The 15,068-nt window shown below is 35.5% G+C and overlaps 1 protein-coding gene across 2 annotated transcripts; it reads right to left on the bottom strand.

The window, feature by feature from the left end:
• Positions 1–809: 809 nt before the first annotated feature.
• Positions 810–9,178, bottom strand: LOC146906360 (putative helicase CHR10). 2 transcript variants are annotated; one of them, XM_085722580.1, is made up of 17 exons: positions 8,798–9,178; positions 7,723–7,730; positions 7,064–7,142; positions 6,805–6,962; positions 6,564–6,692; positions 6,139–6,319; positions 5,157–5,292; positions 4,916–5,033; positions 4,750–4,839; positions 4,179–4,286; positions 3,891–4,094; positions 3,671–3,796; positions 2,815–3,476; positions 2,062–2,207; positions 1,782–1,946; positions 1,158–1,272; positions 810–1,076 (listed from the first exon to the last, which is right to left on the bottom strand). In XM_085722580.1, the coding sequence occupies exons 1-17, from the start codon at positions 8,982–8,984 to the stop codon at positions 1,058–1,060; spliced, it is 2,631 nt and encodes an 876-aa protein (XP_085578706.1). In that variant the 5' UTR covers positions 8,985–9,178; the 3' UTR covers positions 810–1,057. The 2 variants fall into 2 exon arrangements, with proteins under 2 accessions (XP_085578706.1, XP_085578705.1); XM_085722579.1 differs by lacking the exon at positions 8,798–9,178 and having other exon boundaries at positions 7,651–7,730.
• Positions 9,179–15,068: the final 5,890 nt, after the last annotated feature.

Below are 15,068 nucleotides of genomic sequence, written 5' to 3'. Positions count from 1 at the left end.
CCTGCTAGGTTGATATTTATTTACTGTGACCAGGGAAAGATGGTTGGTTATACTTGTGGACAATGGCTCCAAATTGTTGTCTGTGGACAATGGCCACTACTTGTGAACAATGGCTCCAAACTAATTGTTCGTTAATATTAAGACAGAGCATAACGCTTCAAATGAGTCAGAGATCTCAATAGATTGGATAATAAGACCTGTCATTGTGTGTTTTTGTGTTTGATTTCCTGATTTACACATCTGGTAGACATTTACCTTTAAAATCCTAAGATCAAAATCAGGCAATCTTGAGCATAACATCCTCATCCGCGCCATCTCCACCATCACATAATTGGATCGTTTTTATGTTTCTTCGAGTGGTTGATCTCCTTTTTCAATATCCATTAATTCATTAACCTCACAACTAAATACTAACATTTGTCATTAAAAAAAATCGATATATAAAGGCCAACTTTGACAATTCGGGAGTCTATGAGCAATTAAGTGGCCAATAGAGCAGTTCATTCGCCCTTCCATGTTTTCTTCTTTTTCTTTTAGACTTTTTTTTTTATGATAGAAACCTTCCATGTTTTCTCCTCTATCCTCAGTCATGAGTAGAAAAATTGTTTGTATGTTATTCTACAAAACCGCTAGTTCCTATGCTATGTTAGTGTATTCTGTAGGTTTGGACATTCATTTTCGGGAGTTTTACAACTATGGGAGGACACCTTTGCTGCATTTTCTTTGAAGTTATGCTTTTAATCACAATAAACACTAGTTAAACACCGATTTCAGTTGATTCTGTCGTTAGATATTCAGCAAGAAAATCATTTCATGAGTTGCAAAAACAGATTTGATGGCATGGTCAGTCAGATTTGACAGTCTCTTAGTCATGTTTCAACATGTAAATTAGGTTCCAACACTTCAAAGGATTTGCAAAACATTACACTAGTGTTGTCCGAAATTATATTATATACATACATGTGCACATATAGGGTAATAGAGAAACGTATCTTCAACCTCTTTTTTCCATCTGAACTATCCCTCTTGTGTCTGGAAACAGCCTGGATTCTTAACGTTATCTTCGGTAATAATACCTGTAAGAAATTGATGATCAGATATCTGTTATCAAATGTTCTTAAATCTGATTTTGATCTGATAGAAAGATTACAACTTACACATATATATTTACGTTGTACATGGAGGAATATTTTCTTAGAAGCCGTTCTATGGTGTACCATTGAGAGCGACCAGATCCATCTTGATAACCAATCCGTGGCATGTGTATTGATGCTTTGCAGAATGATCAAAAGAATTTAATTTGTATCAGTAGGTTTGAAACACCGACTCATCACAATTTAATTTTGAAGATAATGCTAAAACATCTCAGCCTCTCTCTATTTGATGAATTCATGCTGTAAATTGAGTAAAATGCATAAAAGTTGCTCCTTTGAATTTTAAGTAAATTGCATGAACGCTCTCAACTGAAAAAGTAAAAGTTGTTAAAAGGAATCGAACCTATAGCAACTAGGTTCTCTAAACATTTTTCTCAGCAATGAGAAATACGAAGATTCCTTTACATTAACTTGACTATTACACTCAATGTCCACACTTTTGAATATACAATTTCCTACCTATTTTTTCTCGTCTTTAACTTATATGATTGGATAAGGGATATAATACATTGTAGTAATGCAAGATCAAAGTGTCTCATTGACAACACATCAGTCATGCATGTAAGCAAGAAACAAGCTATATAATGAACAATAATAAAATATTAGATAAATGTGGAAGCATGTTACCAGAATTTTGAGCGGCTGAGAACGCTGCCTTTGATAAGCAGCTTTCCAAGTCGACAAGTGAGATATCACTTCGAGGGACTTTACGCCTTGGATTGTAGGATTGAACCACAGCTAAAGCAACCATTTTGGGAGCATTACCATCCAAATTTTGATTGTTACCGTCATCTATAAGTGAAAAGGAACAAATAAAGAACCATATACTGATTCACTATATACTAGAAATCAAACTCCAAATAAGTGTGACAACTGGCATATGTTATAATCTTTCCTATTTTCTCACCTTCAAGCCTTATAAGATGGAGATCACCAAGATGCAAATCCCCATGTTCAGAAGCCCGTTCATATGCATCACTGATGCTTGATGAAAGTTTAGATAGTGCATCAAACATTCCACCATGGCCCCAACGTCCGGAGGTGTCAACACAGCTGTAAAACCAGGTTATATATTCACAGTAAATAATGGAGTCAAAAAACTATGATAGGAAACGATTAATATATACAAAAGGGTGACTTTATTTGGTTGATGACAATATTAGGACAGAATTACAAAGAGATGTAACAATAGTGCTTGCTTTGGCCAATGATATTCTCCTATGGCTCAAAGCTAAATTGAAGAGAATGTGTCCCCTCCCTTCAGTTGCATTTCCTTTTTTCATCATAGCTATACTCAGTCATTTATACTCTTCATTTGTCAATAACAAAATTACCTTCTACTTATATGTTTCCCTCCCAATTACTATTAAGCTCTAAACTTTCATACTTGACCCTAAAACAATATTCATTTGTATTTAATTTGAATGCTGCCATCAATGCAAAAGAGATAGGAAAAATATATACCTAGACACGTATTAGTATTTAGTGCGACATTATCATTTAATCAATTTTTATGCCACACGATGAGCTAATTTCTAATGAAGAAAGCAAACCCACATGGAACAAAACTCCAACAGAAATTCATTTCTTCAAAATATAATTATTAAAAGCTTGGTGTACCAGAGCAAACTATGCAGTCGAGGAAAAATAAAAAGTTAACCTGAATATTAAAGCAGGTTCAGAGGAAGGAATGTTTGTAGGGGCTGTACAATCTCCATACACAGAATGAACAGAACCAGCATCTAATATGTTATCCCCATCTGGTGGGCTAATAGGGTCTTCAACATTCAATGAATGGTATCCAGCAGCACTCCACTTAGACAGCTTCTTTTCTTCTGCCTTCTTCCTTGCAGTCTCAAGTTTTTGACTCTTTTCCTCATCCAAGTTCCTTCTGCTTTTCAAGTCAATAACTGAGTCGCAACTTGATTTAGAAACTTCCTCAAATTTTTTAACCCAAGCAAGATATGATGCCTCATCAAGATCAAGATCACAAGAGAAAGAAGCAGAACCTCTTTCCTTAACATCAAATCCTTTTAAAAAGTTTCTTGGATTGACCTCAAATTTCCTGTCATCCTTATCAAATATTTGTTCATCACGAATAGCAATCACTTTGTCAGCCATTGCATTAATTTCTGTTAAATCCATGTCCTTGTCTTTTCCATCATTGATTTCATTGGGATCAAACATACGTAATCCAACTATGATGGATTTCAAATCACCAGTTCCAACTGAAGATAATTGTTTATCTTCTTGTTCCACAATATTATCGCCTGTAACATTTAGGCTCAGCTGCAATTTTCTTTCTGCCCTCCGCATAATTACCTACAGTGTAACATATGAGTTCATAGAGTACAAATAAATAGCCTCCATAGTCAATGTATAATATATATATATATATATATATATATATATATATATATATATATATATATATATATATATATATATATATATATATATATATATATATATATATATATATATATATATATATATATATACAAACAGAAACATACTTCCTCCACTGTATGTTCAGTAACAAGGTTTATACACAAAACATGATTCATCTGGCCAATTCTATGTGCTCTCTGCAAAGCTTGTCTGTCCACCTGAGGGTTCCAATCTTGCTCGTAGAATATAACCTATAGAATACAATGGAATATAAAAGATAAAAAAATGAATTGGTAATAAGGTTCTAGTTTCAAAAAAGAAGGGTTAAAGCTAGACATAACTCACAGTATCAGCAGCCACGAGATTCAAGCCAACTCCCCCGGCTCTTGTTGAGATCATAAAAACAAAAGCTCCGTTTTGGTTAGCTTCAAAATTCAAGCCCATATTAGCTGATGAGTTGCTGAAACTTCTTATTGCAGCAAAGCGCTCCTCAGCCCTAATTGATCCATCAAGACGCTCGTAAGAATACTTACGTAACTCCAGATAATCCTATATTAGAATAGAAGAACATTTCATCAATTAACCCATTTAAATAATACAAGGCATTCAATACATAGGTAGAAAAAAAATTACCTGCAAAATGTCAAGTGTATGTGTCATCTGAGCAAAAAGAAGAACACGATGTCCATTATGATGTAGCTTTCGAAGAAGTTGGTCAAGAATCAGTAGTTTACCACTGGCCTGACAGAGAAAAAGATGATAAATACGTTCAAAGCAAGAATGATGGTGCAATTGCAAAGCGTCTAAGGTACTTGGGCCTAGTTTGACTGGTAAGCAAGAGTTGGAGCAAGTGTTGGACCATACCCCAATACTGCCCATAATATGAAAGGTTATTGGAAATAGAAAAATATTAATGTTTCACCTTCCAAGTAGTTTTTGGTAAATAATTTGGGAATTAATATTAGTATTTAGAGGTGTAGCAATTATATTCAGGTTCATGTAGCATCTGAGTTATCTATTTCTTTAATTTTCTTTTCTCTGCACTTTCATTGCCCTTTTTATCCTCTTCTATGGGAGATGCAATACTAACAAGCAATTTAAAGTACAAGATAATACAGAAATGTACAACAGTGACTGTATGACATAACAGCCCAGGTAGGATCAGTCTAAAGTTATCTAGTAAAAACATAAGTATGGTAATTACCTGAACCAGATGTTCACCTTCTTCATAAGGTTCAGGTTCAATGCCCTGAAAAAGATAAGGATGGCTGCATGCTTTCCTTAGTTGTATCACCTAAAAGAGTGAATCATATTGACCATTAACTACAAGGTGAAAGAAAGAAAAAGAAAAGAGCAAAAGCTTTACTAACAGTATTCTGTAGTGATTGGTGATTTGATGTTCCAGAAGATAGTGCGACTAGCTTCGGAAGTTCCTTCCTCAGTATTGACATGTAGACCTTTTTTTGCAGGCTAACAAGTGGTACTAACCTGTCATAGGATGGAATTTCAATTTTCAGTGGAACAACTTTTCATGTTTTAGTTATCATAAATTACAGTTCCATTAAAATAAAAAGTCCAAGGTAGTATCTAATTAGAACAAGTACAACATACACAGTTGTCTCAGTGAGAGGTGGCAGCACTAAACTTCCACACTCCATAAGCTTTGATTTAGTTCGTCGGAGCATAAACGCAGCCAATACACTTCTTAGGATTTGAAGTCTCTCCTTTACCTTTGGAGAATCATGAACTGTTAAGAAGCAAAGCTGCCACTATCAGAAAGCGCTAAAAGCAAGACAATAATTCTGTTCCCAATTTAATAAGTTTATTTATTCAATAATCACATGGCACTCAATTGGATGATAAACCGTCCATCCGGTGGTAGCCTCTTCAAATCCTTTAGACCAATTAAACTAATACTAACTGTTTGAAATTTCGCCTTCATTGTGGTTCGTCCCTAGCCGTCTAATTGCAGCATTTGGGTTACCTTCATTGCAGCCTCCAACATTTTCATCGTGTTGGGTGTGAATGGGCAGATTTATTCCCACATTGCCTAGAGATATGGCTTTCGTAGTGTTTAGAAAGCTTGGCCAGTCCTCACCTTACAAGCCAGTTTTGTAAGGTTGATTTAGGCCCAATCCAAATTTTAAGATGATATCAGAGCCTATCCTATAACTGATGTTGGGGTTCAAGCATAATCCACGCTCCGAGCTCATTGGACCCGAGAACGAAGGGGTGTTAGAAATTCCACCTTCATTGTGATCCGCCCCTAGCCACCTAATTGCAGAATTAGGAATGCCTTCATTTCCACCTCCAAAACCTTCATTGTGTTGACTGTAAAGGGGTGGATTTAGTCCCACGTTGCCTAGAGATATGGCAATAGTAGTGCTTATAAAGTTTGGGCAGCCCTCACCTTAAAAGCCGGTTTTGTAAGGTTGAGATAGGTCCAATCCAAATTTTAAGACTAGTATACAACAAATGGATCAATGTCTACAGTAGAGCAATCAGATTCTATAAGTGTGCAGCAAACTTCTAAGAGACACAACAATTAACAAGCCAGTAATGATAAATTATAGAACAAAATGATAATACTGACCTGAGGTAAGATCACTGATGTCCTTGAATGTAGAAAGGAACTGATATAGTGTCCCAAAAACAGATGGCATGCAAAAATGCATCAACGCCCACAGTTCAGAAAGGTTGTTCTGAATAGGAGTGCCAGTCATCAACAACCGTCTTGGCATGATATAGCGATCTTTGAGAACGTTAAATAAAACCTGTAAAGTTTAAAAAGTTTAACTACTGCAGTCCAATAATCTCAGAGGCAGTATGACTAAACTGTCTTGAAGTATTGACTATCAAACTGTCTGAAATGCATGATTTGTTCCTATTACACCTAAAGATAGTCAAATATGATTGTTGATGATCAATAAAAATGAAAAGTGAAACACAAATTTAACATTAAGAAGCAAATTCTTAATTGAATACTATAAATAGGCATTTAGGTCATATTCTACATACACTTGACGGGTTTTTAAGCCTTTGCGCTTCATCAATGATTGCATACTGCCATGGTATTTGAGAAAGAAAATCCTTATCCATTAGTGCAATGTCATATGATGTTAACAGCACATCGAATGGCAACATGACCTGCCAAAACATTTGATTGCAATAATTATCAGTGAACATTCATTAGGAAATAGAACTATTGCAAGAAAAGCCGTCCAGATTTAACGACTCAATGAAAATATAACAAACTCACATTATGTGTTGGCTGCTTTGTTACATGTTCATGTGTTTTCATACGTAGACTGCGCCTATATTCTTTATCACCAACATATTTGAAAACTTCTAGTTTAGGGGCATATTTGACTATCTCAGATACCCAACCATCTGTCACACTTAAAGGACATATGACCACTATAAAAAGTAAAATGAAAGCAGGAAAATGGTTAAGTGTTTATCTCAATAGAAATTTTGTGAAAACAAAACTATCCAAATCAAAGTTTTCTTTCACTCACAAAATGGCCCATGAGACAACTGGCGCACTTTCAAATAGCTTAAAAATGAGATAGCTTGCAATGTCTTGCCCAATCCCATCTGTCGATATTTATAAACAGACGGTAACATAAACACATCAGGAATCATATTTTTCATTCCAAATAATGGACTGTGAAACTTGTTTTCGGTTCTTCATATGCTGAATTAGAAAATCTCCGACACTCGGAATTTTCAAAAGCATGTGCAGTGCTTACCAGTTAACAATTTTTAGATAAATGCAGCTTGTTGCATATGAACAAATGAGACACATGGCAGAGCATGACTAACAATTTACTATGCAGCTCAAAAGCAACATTTTTTTCTTGTTAACAAGCTCAAAAGCAACATAATGCAACAGGAAATTGTACATAACTTGAACAAAGTTCACTCGATTCATTAGAAAACATGACAGAATATTATAAGCAAGTAAATAAAAATATCTACAAATTTAAGAAGCACGAAACCACCTATCTGTAGGGTATATGTTGATTTTACATAACAATGATAATAATAACACGGAAAAAATTGTCAGATAAACATTTAAGGTAATTTTATATGACTGTAATACCAAATAGATTAAAAGTTATCCATTTCACATTGCATAGAAGCTCTGATACAGATTTGAATGAAGAGTATATACCTCATCCCCTGCAAATAATGGAAACATTATGATCACTAACATAATCAAAAATTGTTTCTTCAGAAGTAATATCAAAACCAACTAGTCTTAAAACTTTCATAACACAACAATAAAAAAAAAAAAGACAAATGTCACATGAAATTACTATCAGCAACAACAACAACCAAGCTTTATCCCACTAAGTGGGGTCAGCTACATGAATCAAGCTACGCCATAGTGTTCTATCAAAAACCATGTCTTTCTCCAACTCATTAATCTCTAGGCTCTTCTTAATAGTTTCTCTTCTAGTTTTTCTAGGTCTTCCCCTACCTCTAGTGATTTGACTCCTCTCTATCTGATCTACTATCTACAGAATCCACAGGTCTTTTCACTACATGCCCAAATCACCTAAGTCTAGTTTCTACCATCTTTTCCACTATAGGTGTCACCCTAGCTCACTCTCTCTCTGTAATTCGTTCCCGTCTAGTCTTACCACACATCCAACGCAACATCCTCATCTCTGCTACGCTTACCATATGGTAATATTTTGCTTTTAGTTTGTTATTTGTTTTGGTGAGGTGTCATTTGTGAGTGGAAAGAGTCTAGAACATTCCAACGTATCACTTTGTAATGCCTCAGCAATATAGCTAGGTAATTGATTTGAATAAAAACAACTCACTTATTAATTACTCCAAAATTTCATTTCATAGTACATATTTAGTAGTTCTACATTTCAATCATTTCGTTTTAGGGTTTATTTTCTCTGTCAATATCAAAATAATCACCCCAAAAATATAAAATGTGCTTCAAATTTTAAGATTTTCCGTGTAATCAAACTGAGAAACAAAGTATTAATTGATTAAGGGCCCGTTTGGATTAGCTTATTTTTTAGCTTATGAAAAATAGCTTACGCAAATAATAAAAATTGTTAGGTTAATTCATAAGTTAGCTCACTAACGAAAATTGTATTTTCACAAGCAATTTTTTCATAAACTACTTTGACAAGCTTAAATGAATAATACAAAAACGATTATTTATTTGCATAAGCTATTTTGATAAAGATTGAAAATGAAAGGGTAATATCTCATTCACTCACCAAGAACAACGTTGACGCCGAGTTTATATCTCCTAATAAGCCATGAAATTCCATCGACTTGATGAGGTTTCAGTGTTGCTTTAATCCCAAGCTCTTCTTCACTCGGCGCGGCGTCGCCGGAACTTTCGTCGTCGTCGAGTATTATTTTAGCGGCGACTTGGAGTCTCTGTTCGTATTTCAGGTTCATGGCGTCGAAGCTGAGTTCGAAATTGTGAAATCGGTGGAGAAAGTGAGAGTGAGTGAGTGAGTTAGCGGCGACGTGTCGGTGAGACGGTTTGAGAATTTTTTGTTTCACTTTTTGCCGCAATTTTTTAGATTGTTTTTTGAACCGAAAAGTTGCGAGGGAATGAACTGAACAAAAATTATGGTCAGAAAAGCAGATCAAAATGCTTATTTTTTTTTTTTTTGACATTAAAGACAATTTCGTTAACGAAAGTCTGACAATAAATCAAATGCCGAGATTGCAGAAATACAAGGCGAAGTTTATTCGACCCATATGCAATCTAAATTCTTAAGAGCATATTTAGCTAAATAATGAGCAGCTTTGGTTGGCTTCACGCCTAACATGCAAAAAATTTAAACTACGAAAATTATCTTTAAAATTAATACAATCTCGAATAATAGAGCCAACATAGTTGGGAGATTGTTGGTGAGTATTCAACGCTAAAACCACATTAGAAGCATCTGATTCTGGTATAAGATTCAGAAAAGACATGTCTTTTGCAAATTCCAAACCCTTCATCATAGCTAAGGCTTCTACAACCTCTGAATTTGGTAAAGAAAAGACTTGCCAAGAACTAGCACCAACGACAACACCTTCATTATCTCTCACGACAACACCAGATCAAAATGTTTATGAATTGGGAATAAAGAGAAAAAAATGGTTTTAGGCATGTTTGTTAAATATTGGCCCATTCTTTATTTTTTATTTTTTATTTTGAATCGGGAGTAATGAAAACAATATTAATTAGAGTTATAATTGAGAAAAAGAATAATTAATATTCATTGAAGAGTGAAACGAGTCAATTATTTTGAAACAATTTTTCTTTACAAATGACTAAGTTATTTTAAGACGGATGGAGCATATTTTAATGGAGAGACTATTTTGATTAACGAAGTCTATCTATTTTATTGTTTTAAGAACTTTTATTTCAGTTTTTTATGTTTATTTGAGTTTTCGCAACCTTTTATGTTTACTGGTGTTGGTTTGAATGACAGGTAGTATGAAGATGTTCAAAGATATAGCGATGTGAAACATTATGTTGATGTAAGAAAATGTAGCGTTGGAAAGGAGTCAGGAGCTACGTTGTTGAAGATCTCTCAGTACAGGTCATACAAGTGTACGACCTTGGGCCATTTATTTGCAACTCTTAAGGACTAGGTTTACATGAGCTGGCTCCATTGAATGTAGTACGAGGATGAAGGAATATGTTGATTCCCAAAGATAAGGTTGACAACTCTGGCGATGTAGGATGCTACCATGTTGCGACGTATCAGGCTTGGTTTATTGGATATGCATGAAAATGGGTCTAGAACATCTTGTGTTTGGAAAGATAAGGGAGTCTCAAATAGTACACCAAAGGGATAAGGTATATTCACATGTTTAATGGTTGTGGCAAAGACCATCACATGGTACTAAAAGGGCACTAAAAGATAAGAAAGAACTTGTAATATAAAAGGACAACAAGCCTTCATTTGCAAGGGTGTGCTAGCGGTGTGGTGTGTTGTGCTAAATAGAATAAAGACTAGAGGCAACAACCTCCGATCAATCCTAGCCACCAACTTAGATATTCAAATCATTCTTCTTCATCTCATACTTTCATTCATTTCATCTTGAAAGCATAGTAATTAGATCTTAAAGTTTTAGAGTCATTAGAGTAAATTGTTTAGTGAGTGTTGCAAAGATCCGCCTTCATCCTCAAAGGATTGTAATTTCTCTTTAGTAAACTATGCTCTCTTTTTATGATTTATAAAATTATTTTTTTATCTCTTATATTCTCCATTTCTATTTTTGTGTTTAAGTTCATTATGAGCTAAACCATATTTGTAGTTAAGAAATGATTATGTAATAATTATTTTTGCAAGTTCAGTTTGTTACAACCTTTAAAGCTTCTTTTAAACAAATTATTTTAATGTCAATCTTTGAAAGTAAAACTTAACTACTTTTACATTCATTGCCAAATTCCTTGAGACCAAAAGGAGATAGGAATGGAATTGTTTATTTGATATGAGTTTTGTCCCTAAGTTCTAAAAGAAGATGGGAACAAGAAAGACTGCTTGAACTGAAACAAGATCTTGGCAAAACTTAGAGATGCGCCAAGATCTATCTAGGATTTTTGGCATAAGCTACAGCTCAACCTCTTCTCATAGTGAGAGCTACTGATGATTAACATAGCAATGTTCACATGTTTAACATGATTGTTGGGTCGAAATACCCAAAAGGCCACTAGGTTGTCAGGAAGTTGCGCGAAACTATATCTCTCTATATTTTTTTTTCAAGAGGTTATACGAAGCTATAACTTCCATCTCAGAGTTGTAGCTTTCTAAACCTTGCAAATCTCTATCTTTACCTAGTTAATTCCTTAACCACGTCTTTGTTGGAACAAAATGTGTTTTACATTACCCTTTAGAATTTTGATGATAACAAGGTATTAAAAAATTGTCAATTGGATATGCTAATATTTGTACAAGTGTACAGGACCATAGGCAAAAATTTGGTATCTTTATTAGGTTCTGGAAGAACAAAAGAGAGCTATGGAATCAACAAAAAGGAAGCTTGAAGCATCTGAAGAAAAGTGCTCCTGAAGTCAAATGCTCCTGAAGTGATGACGTCATTAGAAGCAAGTTTGTCAGAAGCACCTCATCAGAAGCTATATCACCAGAAGCTAAAGTTCATCAGAAGATGAGAGACTTAAAGCTTCAAAGGTTGTTCAAAGGATTTAATCTCGTCTAAGCATTGCAGAAGACCAGAAGAGTGAAGCAACGATTATTTTGAAAGGATTTGAAGGCATTGGATGCTTGTTCTTTTAAGAGCGTTGAAAAAGGACAATTGTACGAAGTGTACAACCACTACCTCCACTACTCTGTTTTTTGTCTTTGCTACAGGACAAGAATAACAGCTATGCCTGCAAAGATGTTTCTTCATACTTGGAATGGATTTGAAATTGATCCTTCATATGACAATAACCATATCAGGCAAAAGATCATTGATGATTGATCAAAGCTTCATTCGACTCTATTTTGATGTGCTGGCAATTTCACAACTTCTCTTTCACACCTCTATATAAAGGAGTGAAGAATTAGAGAATAAAAAGGACTCAACAACAATTTACAAGTGCCAAAACTCTGTCAAAATTGTTCTGCATCAAAAGTTCACTTAGAATTTCTTAACAACTTTCATATCTTAGAAATTCTAGAGTCTCAAGAGTCTGTATCTGATTGGTATTGTGAACACCACTGATTGTATATCAAGTGTTCAACCTTAAACAATTTTCTTTGTAATTCTGTTTGAATAGAAGTCTCTTGCAGTTGTGCTTGAGCATAGGAAGTCTCTTGATTGTGTTCAGGAGCATAGGAAATCTCTTGCAGTTGTGCTTGAGTAGTTTGAAGTCTCTTGCTAGTTTTAGCAGTGAGCATTTGTAATCATATATTACATTTTAGTGAACTCTCCTTGGAAGTGCAAGGGGGACAGGACTACTTCCGGTTTGTGGAAGGAACCTGTATAATTGCTTTGTGTCTTTCTTCTCTCTTTCTCTCTCTGTTTTATCCGCTGCATTTAGATCTTGAACATTACTTCAGAAGTGGAATTCTATCTGCTTCTGATCAGTAGTTTCAGCTTAGGAGAAAACGAAGAGAAAACTAACACAATTCAACCCCCCCTTCTTTTGTTTTTCTCACCTTCAATTGGTATCAGAGCCTTAGTCTGTTGTCTCAACACTTAACAGTGTAACAGAAAAAGATCTGAGAAAAACATGTCTGCTGATGACTCCACTTCTGGATCTGGGAACAACAATGTTGTTCCATATGATTTTGGAAACAACAAGAAATCTGACTCTGGTAAAGTTCCTAAGTTCAATGGAGATCCTGAAGAATTTTCTTGGTGGAAAACCAACTTCTACAGCTATGTCATGGGTTTAGATGAATAACTGTAACACCCATACCAGACGTATCTAGAAAGTCTGGCACGTGCGTTAACATTAGTACTGGATACATTAAAATATACAACATAAAAAAAAATACATTCGAATGAATATTATACAACAAATTGCGTTCGTACATTAATAACATAAACATCTCAACCAAATATATAATTTCATCCTTAAAGTCCCAAGCATCCTGCAGCGACACGAATGCACACACTTGCTGAAACATCCATCCGACTTCAAGCTTGAATAACATCCTGCTTATCTGAAACAAATAAGGATTGGGATGAGACATAATGTCTCAGTGAGTTCCCCTAAACCCTAGGCTATAGGTAACCTCAGGGGAAACCTACGGTCACCACGTGCCTACATTACAACCTGACGGTTGATTATACGTGTGTGGGGACTTGTATACTTAGACGGTAGTGCATACTAGAGCCGTCATAATCATAACTTAACTTGTTATAGGCTTCACTTCCTATACGTGTCATGGCGGTTGAGGGGGAATCTAAAACCGCATTGCCAAGAATACACTCTACATATCGAGGCTTAAACATAACATATCATGACACTAATCTAAACCGGACGATTAGGGGAAACCTAAGATCGTCATCGGTATTACGTTCTTTACTTGCTCTAATCCATGCCTTGCACTTATCATGTAGCATCTAATGCTCTTGTTCTTGAACATAAACGTGCATGGAGTCATTTTCGCATAAACATAAACATAACATACATATTCGTATCTATGTTCATTCATTATGTTAGCGTTGAACATACAAACATTATCTTGATTCATTTTACGGAGAGCCCCGGGGTGGAGTAAACCCGAGTACAATCCCATACATACCGAAAATACCTAGCTAAGGTAATCGGACTCCCTCGGTGTCGTGCGGGTCCCTTACGGCTTAAACCGTTCCCCTTAGGTCGAGAACCTCCCGTATCCCCCTGGCGTGGATAACAAGAGACACGAACAACTACGTCTTACTTACTCATTTACCACAGATCCTTAAGCGATCCTAAGTGTGATAAACTACACATACATATCATGGTCTTAACATTCATAAACATTCATGGAAGGTTTCTAACATATACATGCATACTCGTTTACCTCGGATCCGGGGTCGATCCGATTAGTAGTAAACTACCTCTTTATTCATTCATATTCATATCTATACCTGCCATACTTATCATTCTTGCTATCTTTCTAGTTCTCAACACTATGTTGAGGCTCTACATTCATGCCCTTTCTTATTTCATAGCTACCCGAGCAATATCGGCTTAAACTCTCTTGATTCACTCTTGTCATTCATGTTAAGATTGCCATGATTTTCATTTCAAGAATCGTTTGATGTTATGTGCATTGCCTAGATGTTGTTTTGGGGTTAAATAGTTGTAAAACATTGAAAGAAAAGCTTCGGAATGCACCACAGACCTTGAACTGGGCCAACAGGCCAAAGCAAGTTGGCCAAGTCCAGAGAGCTGCGCTAATAGCTCAGCTGGGGTGTGGCTCATCCTGTGAATTTCGCTATTAGCGTAGATTTCGCTAATAGCGTAGCTCTTCGGGTCTGTGGTACCAAATTTCCAATTTTTGACCCAAAACTCATTCCAATGGTTCCTGCAATGCACCAAAACATCCAGCAACATATATATACATTTATAAACATATTACATGGCAATTTAACATCAAATCAACAAGAATTTATCAAAAGTCTATTAGGGTCCTAATCCTCTCATAAACATAAATCAATCCTTTAAACATGAAATTACACAACCCAAAGGGTGGTAAAATATCTATGGAACTCACCTAACATGTTCTTTGCAATATGCAAGCATCAATCCTAGCTTTGATCCATTCTTGATCTTTCCCCTTTTCACCAAACCATGTTTAATTCTTTCCTCCACTTGTTTCTTGCTTGATAAGCTACCATAATCCATGCTTAAACCATGTTTTGAAGGAAGATTGGATGTCTTAGAGAGAAGAGGGAGGCGCATATGGTAGAGAGAAGGAGGAGAAACTTTCTTCTCAAAACCTAGAGAGAGAAAGTGAAAGGGAAAATGAATATTTTAGGTCCAAACATGCTTATATACTCCCTTGCGCGAGATTACTTAAATGCCCTTCGTCTCAG

Source organism: Medicago sativa, chromosome 7 (assembly GCF_051527215.1).
Source record: "Medicago sativa cultivar Bolivia chromosome 7, Bolivia_mono, whole genome shotgun sequence".
NCBI classification, from domain to species: Eukaryota; Viridiplantae; Streptophyta; class Magnoliopsida; order Fabales; family Fabaceae; genus Medicago; species Medicago sativa.
The sequence above is the reverse complement of the archived record's forward strand: the minus strand, read 5'-3'. Positions and strand labels throughout refer to the sequence as shown.